At 31.7% G+C, this 14,737-nt stretch overlaps 1 protein-coding gene across 3 annotated transcripts in view; it reads right to left on the bottom strand.

The window, feature by feature from the left end:
• The window catches only part of LOC135138985 (calcium/calmodulin-dependent protein kinase kinase 1), an 81,065-nt gene that overhangs the window by 29,114 nt on the left and 37,214 nt on the right, over positions 1-14,737 (bottom strand). For 2 of the 3 annotated variants that reach the window (XM_064069045.1, XM_064069046.1), the window contains one exon: positions 14,163-14,232. In XM_064069045.1, coding sequence (XP_063925115.1) covers positions 14,163-14,232 — 70 coding nt within the window. Of the gene's footprint in view, positions 1-12,898; positions 13,081-14,162; positions 14,233-14,737 lie in introns of those variants that run through there. The other variant, XM_064069048.1, reaches the window with a different exon arrangement.

Genomic DNA, 14,737 nt, shown 5'->3' with positions numbered 1-14,737 from the left:
TGACAAAAAATCTAATCAAAGATGCCAAACGAATGGGTTTAGCGATCAACCAAGAGAAAACGAAGTTTATGAAGATGGAAACAAAACAAACCCCAGCAAAACCACTGAAAGTAACTACAGAAGAAGGAACAACATACGAATTCGAAGAAGTAAATAGGTTCAAATATCTAGGAGTAATAATTACAAACAAAAACGAAATGAACGAAGAGATAGAAGAACGGATCGCGAAAGCAAACAAGAGTGTAGGAAGATTAAACAGATTTCTGAGGAGTAAGAATGTAACACGACGAACAAAGAAACAAGTATATAAGACAATAGTAGGACCTACAGTCCTGTACGCTAGTGAAACATGGATGCTAACGAACGAAAAGGAACAGAAGTTGGAAGTATGGGAACGCAAGATACTACGAAAGATATATGGAGGTATAAAAGAACTAGACCAGAAGAACAAACCGAGAGATCGAGGAAATATACGGAGAACCAACAATCACGAAGATAATCAGAGCACAGAGACTAAGATGGCTAGGCCACGTCGGAAGAGCGCCAGAGGAAAGGACAATTGGGAAAGTATTAGACCGCCTAAAAGGAGGAAAGAAAAAGAGAGGAAGGCCAAAACTGAAGTGGATAGATGATGTTCGAAAAGATCTTCAAAACTTAGGCATTGAAGATTGGAGATCCAAAGCAGCCGACAGGAACAAATGGAAAATTATTGTTAAAAAAGCCCAGGGCCTTTAAGGCCTGCAGAGCTGAATTATATAAGAATTAATACTTTCATTGCGTTTGATACTAACGTCCTAAATTAGCAATACTAGTGGAACACTAATCATGCAATAGATTTTTTTGGGAAAGTACAGTTATTTTTATGTTTTAGCAGCAATGTGTTCTATTTTCTATTAATTTTTACATATTTTTAGTCATGATTTTGGTAGTTATTTTTTACTTTTATTTTTAGCAATAACAAATAGTCCAAACATGAAAAAATAAAAAAAAAATAAAATTGGAAGATCTAAAAATTAGAAATCGAGAAATTGAACAATCGTATAATTGAAAAATCGAAACATCGTAAAACTGAAAAATTGAAAAATTAAAAAAAAATTGAAAATCAGAAATTTAATGAATTCCGGAAATTGAAAAACTGAAATATGCATAGAAGAACGGAAAACTCGAGAAATCGAAAAATGTAGAATTTTAAAAATTGAAAAATTAAAATATCGAAAAGTTGAAAAATTACGAAATCGTATCAGTGAAACATCGGACAATTGAGAAATCGAAAAATAAAAAAATGGAGAAATCGAAAATTTGAAGAATGGAAAAATTGAAAATGTCAAAAATTAAAATACTGAAAAATTGAAACATCAAATGTTGAAAAATCGAAAAACCGAAAAGCCGAAAAATCTCAATAATGTATTTATAAACCACAAGTTCAGGATTATGCTACTAAAAAATTGATAACATCATCTCAAAATTTTGCTGAATAAATTCTACTAAAAATGTGCAAAATATGATGAGTTTTTACTTGTAATTTATCATTGCATTCATTTTTTTTTAGATTTGCTTATATACCTAGGTGGCTCAAAAAAATTAATGAATGAGTCAATTTATTCTATTGATTAAATCAGTCTCGACTCACTCCATTTTCCCAGAAATATTTGGAATACTGTTATTTTTAGTCTAATCCACATTGATTTACGTGTCCTAGCAAAATGTTGATGATTTCATCACAAAATTGTGTACCTAAAGTAAAAATTTAACTCGAAAATGCTGGATATGTTTCATTGTATTTTAGGTGCGAGGGAAGTTCTCTCGAAACAACTTTCCACCAATTTTTTTGCTGTTATATTTGAACATAAACAGTTTATTTTATATATTTTTAAAACATTATAAAGAAAATAAAAAGTTGTGTTAGACTGAACCTTGTGGATTTCTCAATCTATTTTCCGCAGCATTTTAAACTTTTAACTCAATTTCTTTCAACATACATACAAATGGATTTCGATGGTTATTTCCCTGTACTCTTCATTTGAAAATAAATAAGCTTATCTGGTGGTGTTTACCGATTTGCATTTTATGACGGACTCCTTATAGTGACCATAATCTCTCCTCTCTTGGGTCGCTACCTGTCGTGGATCGGTACTTTGGGTTGCATAGTTACAAAAAATAATTCTTCTCACTGAAACCGTTTTTGCGCGCGACGACTGAGGACCCTTAAGCCCTTATTGATAAACATTTAAATAAGAATTTAACTTTATTTCTTGTTCTGGAAATTCAAATAACCCTTACTAATCAGCCTAAATTTGCAAATACAAGAATCGTTGCCACTTCGGTAGCTTTCATTTGATAGGAACCTTTCGCTTAACTAAATCCATCTATCGATATAAGTTTTTGTATTAACTGTAATTGACTCAGCAAACGTCTAGTTTTAAAAATTGTCAAAAATGTTTCAAAAAATGTATAAATCAAATGAAAATATTAATACAAAACTCAAAACAAAATTATATTTAATTAACGACGTTAACAAAGAATAGTTGTAAAAGCATTGGACCAGTATCTACAGTTATGGCGATTAACATGCTCATTCAAATTTTGTATGAGTGATATTTTCCCGTTTGAGTATTTTTTCAAATGAGCCTCTACTCATATTGTGGTTTAATGCCAATTGCTGCAAGTTTTTGGATTTTCAGTTATATCAAATCTAACATGATATTAAAAGAGTTCTCGTCATTTAATACAACGATAAGGCACTGATAATCCCTAAAGTTCTTTGAACATCGCCATTCTCCATAACTACATCAAACATAACAAACAAAATCAGGAAAATATTTTGCAAACATCTGTTCCTAATCAACGTAAAAAACTGTTTTCTCATATGTTTCCACTTTAACGAAGCTTGTGATAAATTCTAATGTAACTTTGGCTTTCTTGCCACAGATTCGTTAACTTCGTCTAAGGTAAATAAACGGAAGCTACAAATGTCACTACACTTCTCACCGAAGCTATTTTCAGTGGGCGAAAGCCGCGAGCTGAATATAAAAAATATCAGCTTGTGAAATGTAACATATGTACGTATGTTGCTTTGCAAACAACCGAACACCTGGGAAATATTAATAGATCTTAATCAAACTTATAGTTTATATACGTAGTAGACGTAAAAAGGAAGTTCAAAATTACAACGCATAAAAAGGACAGGTGGGTCCTGAACCTTTTATTATAAATATGCTTCTGGTCTAGCCATGCTTGAAATTAGATTATGTATTTGTCGCTGCTTCACATAAGCTGCTTGAATATGTCACCGATTTTTATATAAAATTATGAGGGGTTGTCGTACAGCATCAATTCTGCGGCGTATTTGAACATAAATATTTGCCATCAGCCAAGTAGTCAGAGTACACTTTTTTTTTTTAAGTGTCTTATGTGGGGTGTTGTTTACATATTATCTTGGAAAACAGGGTTTTATAGTCGTGGAAATACCTCTAGTCAAAAAGACTTTTTATAAACTGCACCACTTAATTACTAAATTAAGTGGACTTCATTAAAAAACGAAACAACGGAAGCTTTAATAAGAAAAAGTTTCAAGTTAAAACACATCTAAATCTTCAAAGCCACTGTTATCACTTATTATCCTCACTTCCACTCTCATCATCCGAATAATTTCAATAGTGTTGAAATGACAGTGGTAAGGTGGCAGCCTCAATACCCAATGCTCATGATGTTGGGTGTATAAATCTAAATGATGACGTTTTTGGGGCTGTTTGTTAGCCAATATTATCCAGACTTGGTCTTTCATGACCTTGGGTGGATAAATCAATCCCATTTTTATTTAAATATGCTATCATTTTTGTTTTTGTCTAACTTTTTCGAGGAATTTCTTCCTACAAATAAAGTAAAGTTTTATTACAATATATCAATACCTATGAAGACTAAATTGACACCTCAAGTCTACTATGATAACTTGCGTTATCTATCACAATAAGAGAAAGTTCCCGCAAACTTGGCATCAACTGTTCTTTAAACCGTTTTTCAAAATTTCCTTAGTTCATGTTTTCATGATAATCTCAAGATATGCTATTAGTTTTTAAAATTAAAGAGGCTCCTTCAATAAAACCATTTTTATTTCCAGCGGGAACCACAATGTATCTGCACCCTTTTCCAGCTTTTGCAATAGCAGTGTTTACTGAACCGTTTTTCCATATCTTTTTGCATACGCTACCCTTACTAAATACCCACGTTCCCTCAAGAAAAAGAGGTTCATATAAATTTTTTCCTTTGTGTTGGTGGAATTCATGTAAAAATTTTGTTCTTTTTAATTTAACTGAAGGCCGTTCCATCAAAAATAATCTGTTACTATTTTTCTTAAAGTTGAAATGAATTTCCTTATCCAGTTGGTTAACGATCTAGGACCAACGTTAAAATCGAGAATCTCTTCCAATACTCGATCGTGCAGCAACTTAATAGTAATCAGTGTTGGGCAGTATCTAGAAACTTGTATCTAAATAAAGTATCTAGATACATTTTTAGGTATCTACTATCTGTATCTAGATAAAATCGAATTTAAGCACAAAATATCTGCATCTAGATACAAAATTAATGGCGCAGATACAGATACAATTTTTTATTTCACTTTTTTTTTCAGTAGTTCTTAGTTGAGTTATACTAGTAGTAATTTTTGATACTTCATGTTGGTGATTTTGGTCAATTAAACAAAAATAGAGGTAAGAGGTCTACTAATAGTCTTGTGTCACGGAAATTTTCATATTTTAAATACCATCATTTCCTACATTGTAGCCTTCAGTACTTATACATCTTTAAATATAATCCTGAGGGGTAATAAATCTAAGCCATGGTAAGATGGTATTTTAAAAACTGTAAACCACAATTCACTATTCACTGCGTTTTACGCTTATCGGGGCAATACATTTGTATTTGTGTTATTAAATAAGAGTAATTTTAATAGTAAAAATATTTGTTTAAGGTATGTTATTATTTTTAGATAATAATAATTGCGTGTTACATAATGATTAATTTTTTCAATTAGCACAAATTAGTTCTGTAATCGACTAATCGAATGTTCAATACATACATTTCTCTCGCGTACATCACATATTTGTTACTGTTTTATATCTTTATTTTTCAGACAAATGTAGCATCTTTTCCTGTTGCCACATGTGTCATTTCTTCACTTTTTCATTGTTGGACCTAACGCGAGGCGGGCTTGGCAGGTCCGTTTTGCCCTAGAATGTGCCGATTATATTTAAGTGTAAATCTTGGGCAATAAAATTAATATTTTTACAACCCTTGGTAGAATAATTTATCGTGATATATTCTCAGAAATCGTGAAACGAGATTAAAATAAAATGAGTTTCAACAAAAATCTGAAAATTTAAAGTTGCACTCTGCCGATTCCGGCCTGCCAGGCAGCCTTTGATCCCATAAGGGTTTAAATACCTTTCTAAGAAATTGTACTTATTTTGCCTTAAACGGAACCAGCAATTCTTCCTAAAATGTGTATACACCGGACATGGTCATAAAAACATCGTAAGCCGATATTGAAGAATAATAATTTATGACAGGTTACCGACAACAGACCTTCAGCACAGAATAATCATTTCCCGTAATCTTTTGAAATATTAATTTTAATGCTGGAGATAATTATTAGATATACTCAAACACAATTTGGACACATTTTAAGCGTACGTAATAAATATTGCACAATTTGCGACACATCAAACAGCGAAGTGATGGCCTATTTGCAGGAAAAAAGAAAAGATTTTTCAGTCTTGAATAACTATGCGACAGTAAACTGTTTATTTTTTAAACTTAATACCACAACCCCTTCTTCTGCACCTGTGGAACGGGTGTTTAGTAGCGAAAACCAAATTCTGACACCAATAAGAAATAATTTAGGTGACAATACGTTCGAAATGTTGTTAATTTTAAAAAATTCGTTAAACAATACATAAAAAAATACATAAACATGTTTTCAGTTATATTATTCGCCAAAGCTTCAAAAAGTATCTGTTTTCTTGTATCTGTATCTAGATACTTTTATCTTCCATATATCTATATCTGTATCTAGATGGTTTAAAAGTATCTGTCCCCAACACTGATAGTAATGTATTCTTTAGAAACTACCATTTTATAGATAATCTCCCAAATTGACATTAAATCCACAGGAGTCACTTTTGTCTCTATGTGACTAATTCTAGAAGACATATTTTTGTTGTATTCAAAGTCACTTAAACCTGGACTTTTTGGTAGCCTGTACACGGATCTTTCCGAAATTTTAATTAAGTGTAAGCCAATATTCCAAAGTATTTATCTGTCACGGATTATAACCAAATCAGTACCTATTGTATCAGGAGAACAACATAAACGTAATCGAGTCATTCTTGGAAACGAATTAGCATGTCGCTGATTAAGCTTCACTTATAACTGCAATCAAGTGACAAGTATAAAAGCAAAGATGGCCGATAATTTTTAATAAAATAGTTAATAAGATGTGTGTAAAGTTGCAATAAAAATTGATACAAGATTAATTAATTTTATTAAATAAATGTAAGTAAATTACAGTAAATATCAACGAAAAGTGTTGCTTATTTTTTTGTAAGTATAAATGAGCTCTTCATTTAACTACATCAATAACGTGCCTCAACATCTCTCTCTGCATTATTGTTTACGTCATTAATTTCGTCTGTTATCCTCAAGCTTAATTCCTTGAAATTGTTGACAGGTGTTCGATAAATAGCGTTCCTTAAATGGGGCCACAAAAAAGTCTGCAGGAGGCAGATCATAAGATCTGGATATGTATTATGGATATTATGGATGTTGGGTTTGCTGCAGTGCTTGTCTAATATTTCCAATATTTTCACTTATTTTTCCACCTCCCACTTCTATCTTCTCCTTGTAGAGACCAGGTTTCTCGGAACTTTGTCACACGCAATTAAAATGAATTTTGTTATCAATTTTTCTATGACGTAGTGTTAGACATTCAGTTCCAAGGATGACTCGATTACAGATTATGTTGTCCACCCGATATGAACAATATTATAACTTCGTTTATACAGTTCTTTTCAGAACTTTATTTGCGTATTTGGGTCTTCACTCAAAAGTGGCATTTTCTTTGGAGAAAAAATGTTTACAATTAAGTCGTATTTTTCAAATGGACAGAAGGTAAACGGTGTGTGGAAGTGCTCGATTCATGCGGCTTGGGATGAATTCTGAGAAGAATTTCCGAACAACCTCATCGACCATGTCCATACTTGCAATCGTATTACAATTACGTATTACCAAGTTCCAGGGCAACTCGTTTCTACAAAGAAAGGAGGGAAGTGCAGGAATTATATGAAGCCGATTAATTGTCAAAATATGAGAATATGGACCACCGAAAGTCAACATGTTTATTGTAAGATTCGCCTTCATTAAAAAAAGGTGTTTGGGCTGAAATTACTGCAAGTGGCGACTAGTAGGACCCATACTACTCGTACTTTAAGGTAATCATTCAATGTAGTACTCTTCAAAGTGACATAACCGCTGCTAGAAATCGGTAAAAAATTTTGGCAGATTTTATGCCATAATTTCAAGACGATGAAATGCAGATAGTTTATGTTCAATAAGACGGAGCTACAGCGCATCATCATTCGAAATATAGAGAACATCTGGCCCCCGAATTCTTGTGATTTTACACTTGCAGTCTCCCTTGTGGCCCTATTTAAAGAACAGTGTTTATCGACCACGTGTCAACAATTTGGAGAAATTAAGGTTGAGAATAACAGAAGAGATTAACGAGATAAACAATAATGCAGAGATATTGAGACATGTGATTGATGGAGTTAGACGAAGAGTTCATTTATGCTTATAACAAAGTGGGCAACATTTTCAGGTTTTAACCTAATTTAATTTTATATACCTATTTAATAAACTAATTAATCTTTAAAATCTTGTTAAAAAGTGTTCATCACTTTTATTTCCCGAGCGTAAGTAAGCAAAGGAAGTATTGTAATCGAAACCGTCGGCCAACTCTCTACTTTTGCATTTTCTCGACCTTTCATGACCCCTAGAGGACGAAGAAATAGGTCTGTCCGTCTGTCTGTCTGTCTGTCTGTCCGTCCGTCTGTCTACCGTCCCGGATTTTTATTAGACAGATAATCTCCGAAATTACTGGGCCGATTGTAGATGTAGATGGTAAAACGCTAACCAAAATTTGTCTAATCATCCCATATAGTAACACAACATAGTCCTACACATGTAGTTTATGACTCCGAATTGAGTTTTTACCCAAAACGTCCAGATTTTTGGGAAAAAAATCAAAATAATGAAATACCATTTTGCAATTCAATTTGAAATCTGCAAAACCGAATGCTTTGAAATCTTGCAGATGATTTACAGTTATGATAAGCATGGTAAAGTTTTTATCAAAATATATGGGCTCATCCCCCCCTAAAAAATTGATGACGTCATTCCAAAATTTTGCATCTAAAATGTACAAAATATGATATCATTCCATTCATATTTTTTGGATTTGCATATACAGGGTGACTCAAAAAAATTAATGAATGCGTGAATTTATTTTATTGATTTAATCAGGAACTACAATGCTTTGAATTAAAAAAAAAGTATTTGCACGTCCCCCCAAAACATTGATGACGCCACCCCAAAATTTTGCTGAAAAAATGCTATCTCAAATGTGCAAAGTATGATGACTCTATACTTGTGATTTATCACTGCATTAATATTTTTTAGATTTGCTTATGCGGGGTGACTGAAAAAAATTAATGAATGAATCAACTTATTTTGCTGACTCAGCTTTCCCGGAAAATGTTGGGAATACAACACTGTTATTTTTAGTATTACACTGCACCAATCCAAGTTGATACATGTGTCCTTGCAAAAATGTTGTGTAAAGAAAAAACTCAACTCGAAAATGTTAGATTTGCTTCATTGTACTTCAGGAGCGAGGGAAGTTCTGTCGAAACAACTTTCGACCAATTTTTTGATTTGTAACATTTCAATTTTGCAATTTCTCGATATTACAATTTTTCATTTTTCAGTTTCGATTTTTCAATCTTTCGCTTCTTCAATTTTTCAAGTTCTTGATTTTTATTTTTCATTTTAGCCATTTTTAATTTTCATATTCCCGATTTTATATCACAATTTTTCGTTTTTCATTTACCTTATCTTTTCAATTCTTCAATTTTTAAATGTTTCAATTTTTTGTTCTTCGATTTCCAAATTTTTCAGTGTTTCGGTTCTTCAATTTTTCGATAATTTTCTTTATCTTTTCAATTCTTCAATGTTACAGTTTCATAATTTTTGGTTTTTCAACTTTAAATTTTTCAATTTTTTAAATCTTCGACTTCCAAATTGTTCACTGTTTTGGTTCTTCAATTTTTCGATTTGCAACTTTTCAAATTTTGTAATGTTTCGCTGTTACGATTTTTCATTTTTCGATTTTTGAGTTTCTCGATGTTTAATTTTTCGATTTTGCAATTTTTGTTTCCTCAATTTTTCAAGTTCTTGATTTATATTTTTCATTTTTTCGATTTTTTATTTTTATATACTCGGTTTTATATCACACACACAAATTTTCGTTTTTTCAATGTTTCTTTCGATTTTATAATTTTCCATTTATTCAATTTTTGATTTTTCAATTCCTGGATTTTCCAATTTTTAATTTTTCCGATTTTTTTAATATCCAGTATTTCGATTCTACAATATTTCGTTTCTTAGATTTTACACTTTTCCGATTTTAAAATTTTTCAATTTGCTCTTCTCAATGTTTCGATTTTTCCTTTTTTAGATTCTTCGATTTCTCGAGTCTTTCATTTTCAATGTTTAGATTTTTCAAAATTTTCATTTTATATTTTGTTTTCCATTTTTTTGATTCGAAAAATTGACGAATCGAAAAATTAAAAAATCGAAAAATCAAAAATTGAGAAACTAAAAAAACAAGAAATTGCAAAATCGAAAAATTGTAAAACGAAGAACTGAAGAAGCGAAATTTGGAACATTGAAAAACTGAAAAATCGGGAAACTTACAAATCGAAAAAAAATGAATTATTTCAAAAATTGGAAAGAAGAGAAAACGAATCGAATTGAAAAACTGGAAAACCCAAAAATTGTAAAATCGAAAAATTATAGAATCGTCAAAATTATCAGTCGAAAACCTATTGCACTGAAAAATCGAAAAATTTTAAAATTAAATATGGAGAAATTAAAAATCGAATAAATGAAAAAAGTTTAAAACATAATAATTGAACAATGAAAAAGATTTTAAATCGTAAAACAGAAGAAATGAAAAACTGAAAAATTGCAAACCGAAAAATTAAAAAAAAAAAACAAAAATTGAAAAATTTCACATTGAAAAAAAAAATATAAAATCGGAACATCCAACAACCGAAAAATTGAAAAAAATAAAGAAAATAAAACCGAAACGAAAAATTGCAAATAAAAAATAGAAAACTCGCGAAATTGCTATACTCCAAAGATTGAAAAATCGAAAAACTTTAAAATGAAAACTCGAAAACTTAAATGTCATAAATTTGTAGAAACAGAAGTAAAATGAAGAATTGAAAAATTGAGAAACAAAAAATTTAAAAAAACAAATAAAAAAACAAATCAGAACATTGAAAAATCGAAAAATTGTAAAAATAATGGCAATAAAAAATCGAAACTAAAAATTTAAAGAAACAAAAACTTAAAGAATCAAAAAAACTGAAAAATAAAAAATTGAAAACTTGAGAAATTTTAAATTAAAAAATTTCAAAGTCTAAGAATTGGTTGAAAAACTGAAAAACTTAAACTTGAAAACTCGAAAAATGCCAATCAAAAAATTGAAGAAACAAAAAAAACGGAATATCGAAGAATTGAATATTCAAGACAAAAATCTGCGAGAATGTTATGCTGCTGGTTTTATAGATTTTACAAGAAAACAAAAATTCTAAAAAAATTTATAATTTTTCAAAGAAGCGGGATTTGTTGGGCTGTACTTCAGGGGCGAGGGAAGTTTTTCAGTGCATAATTTCTGATCTGTGAAAAATCATTTGTATAAAGACATTTTGAGACAAAACATTATCGCGCATAACTTTTTATATAAAAATTAATTAGAAAAACGTAGTCAGTGTAATTGTTGTTTATTTGTACGATATATACAATTATTGTTTATTGGAACTGCCAAAGTGTCAACATATAATTTGGGTGAGCTATAATAATTGTCTTTCACCATGGGCAAAGAAAACGATCTAACAGAACGTGAAATAGGACATAGTGGACGACAAAATTGTGGAAGAAAAGAAAAACTCACTGCACTGCACTGCAAGATAATGTGTCGATTAATGTGTCTAATTCATCAAAAACGTGGTTTCAACGACAAAATATAGCTTTGCTACCATGGCCAGCGAAAAGCTAGGATTTCAACCCTATTGAGAATGTATAGGGTTCTCTTGTACGAGAGGTTTACAAAGACGGGACAGTTAATGAATTGAAAGATGGTATCTATTTGGTCAATTCTATGAAGAAATGATGTACAATCTCATAGAAACAGGCGGAAAATACACTGGGTTTTAAATTAGTTTTCATTTAGTTAGTTAATTAGTCAGTTCTCTTTTGAAACGTGATAATTAGTCACAATAAATATGTTAATAAAATGACTTATTTTTAATGAATTTCGTTCAGTTTTATACATATTAAAAATTTTTTTGACGAATAATTAGAGCACAACTTGTACCCCTATACCTAATTTCAGCTGATCTGTACAACTGGTTCTCAAGAAATTTAATTTAGCGACCCTGTCCAAATTTTTTAATGAACCTAACCAACTTAATGTATTTTGCGACATTATAGCGTAGCGGCGAAAATTTACTCAGTAATAACAAGCCATGAAAAAACTGAAAAATTTACAAGAACCCTCAAAACATCACACGGTCCGCTAATGAATATCCTGTTATGCGCCACTGTTTAATTATCTCTCTTGTGTCTAGCGCGGCGGAATCTTTACTGCTGTTCTGAAATTTTTCAGCTACGCTTCATCTCCAAATGTGAACGTGAGAATTTTCGCACGTTTCGTTCGTTTTCACCTAATGTTCTGGATTTATCAAACACATTTTGTTCTTTGAATTATTCCGGTTCTCGTAATTCATAACACAATTTAACGCTAAAATATTGTCTAGTGTTTGCCGTTCGACCACCTCTGTTACGAGGACGCTTAATCTCAAGCAAAATTACAACAGCTTTCATTTGCATTTTTCTTATCATTATTTTTATCGAAGATTGTTACCGGGTGATAAAAGAGGTCGATTTATTTTTAATTTTTGTTGCTGTATATGTGCGGTCAATAGGTTAAAAATAAAAATAGACAAATACGATATACGTACACAATTGAGTATGTGTATGGATAGAAAAGTCAATAAAAACACCAGCACGGTACATTGTTTGTAACAAAAATTGTGGAGCTATTATTACCTAAGAAAAAATATTACGATAAGGTGGTTCGCGTGGCCGCGGGCTCGATATAAATTCATAGTTCATAACAATGGAAAGATAAGGCTGTGATTATTCGTAGCGTTAGTGTAAATCTGATCTGACATCTGATAACACTTATTAGATAACGCTGATCAGTTTTTAATATCAATCCATTCAAATTAAGTATCGCTGGGCTGCCTTCCGGGACCATTAATAATAATTACGTTAGGAGAATTTCGTTTCAGATTTTGTGGTGGACGGTACGCCCCGAGGACCTCGACTGATTAGGAAACTAATTACTCGTAGGTATGATAACTGCTGCTCTAATTATTTTGTAATTATACGCACACATCTAAACGAATATTATAATTAAAATATCCGTAAGAGTTACGCCGCAATCTTCTTACGTCAATCAATCAAACGGAAAAATATTGATAGTACCTACTTTGGAAGCGGACCTTCGCCAGACTTGTTCATATATATAAAACTAATCCGACATCGCACACCAAATTCTCGTAGTCACTAAAGAGAGAGCACAATCCACATGATGGTTAACCAACCCCGTTCTTCATACATATATATATGTACCCGAAGCCCCGCCATGCGCGAAGAGCTTTGTATAGCGTGAGATGGAGCGTGAAACAATCCTCAAAATTCTCGTTATATTTTTAATTATCATTGTATCAATCCTTGTGTGCTAACACGATTTTAATCTAACACAATTTTTATCGTTTTATCAAAAATCCACATGTGGAAGTCAGGTCGGGCTTCAGATATTAATTAACTGAGGCCACCGCCGCAGGGTCCAGCTTCTACTAAATCGTTGTTCTCCTGGTCCACGTGTTGATGCCATTCTTGGACTCTTTATGCGTTGAATCTCACTAGTCAACTTTTTTGAACGCGATTTTAAATCAGCTAATAGTACGTGACTCGCAACCCGTGAAAAAGATAATAAAATATTTAAATACGTTAATAACAAAAAATAACACAATTGATCGTTTAATATATGACGCATCTGGTTTTAATCACAAATGATTATTATGAATAATTTCGCTTCCTGTGATAATCCTTTGAAACCTCAAAGCTGCTGCGACTCTGCTTTAAACCACTTGGATAAACTACAAATTGAATTTTAACTACTTTTTGTATTTTAGGTTGGAACGGATGAACAAACAACACTGAGGGTTCCTTTTGCGGGGCGAATTTTTTTCCACGCCAGTCCTGTGCGGCGTTGTTATTTTATCTCCCAGATAACGTGAACTTTTAATTCTGACAAGTCGTAATGATTAAATTGTTTAGTGCTTCAGTTCACTTACCTAATGCTCGATTACAAAATTAATTACAGCGTACTAATTTTGATACGCCATTTAGGAAATGGATCGAGCTTCTTTCATGTTTGAAGAATTATTCGCGAGAGTGATTTTAATTATTAGATTCATCAGTTTGTAGACGCAGTCAATTTGATGGAAATTTCTTGGGGAAAAACATTTCACAAGCAGAGAGCTACTTGACGTATAATCTAGTCGCTTTTCCACGTGAAAAAATTATTCTCTTATTTCTTTCAACAGATATTGGGGTAAAAAATCTAATTTTCTTTGGCGACTCAAAAAGTAATGAAATGTAATTATGTCCTAAATTTCAATTTACGTTCCGTATGTGCGCCTATTGCTTTTCAATTTTGGAATGTTTTCGTATAATTTATTTCTTACCTTGGAATATCGCCGATTTTTGGAGCTCTCGTTTTTCGACAAGTGCAACCTCCATCTTGCCATAATTTCGCTGCAACAAAATAAGTTTCATTATCGAATGTTAATTCAATTTACAAATAATTTATTGTGTAACGTTTACTACAAATATTATATCGTAAGCGTATGGTAAGTGTCAAAGGTTATACTTTAATGGGTGATAAGATTGTTGACCCAACTGCTAGGTATTTATTTTTCGATTATTAACCCGGATGTACAGATGTTTAATGACGTTATGTTAACTAACGTAAGTGCTAGAAGACACTTAATGTTTTTCTAGCACTGCATAAATAGGCATATGAATGATAGTAATTATAAAATAATTGGTCTAAAGTTACTTACACATAATTTTCCTTGCACCTGAAATGAACATTTTAAATGAAAAATTGGTCAAAGACTACTTAGACAGAACTTCCCTCGTCCAGACTTTTTTATTGGTCTGACTTCCGCTTATTGAATAAAACATTACATTTTATTGATTTTCGATGTTGTAATTCACATTTGGATAATTATAACTTGTGTAAATCTAGGGAAGCCTC

This window comes from Zophobas morio, unplaced genomic scaffold (assembly GCF_036711695.1).
Source record: "Zophobas morio isolate AGI-343-1 ecotype UQ-CSIRO unplaced genomic scaffold, CSIRO_AGI_Zmor_V1 ptg000030l, whole genome shotgun sequence".
Classification (NCBI taxonomy): domain Eukaryota; kingdom Metazoa; phylum Arthropoda; class Insecta; order Coleoptera; family Tenebrionidae; genus Zophobas; species Zophobas morio.
Note: the sequence above shows the minus strand (reverse complement) of the source record. Positions and strands in the feature narration are given on the sequence as shown.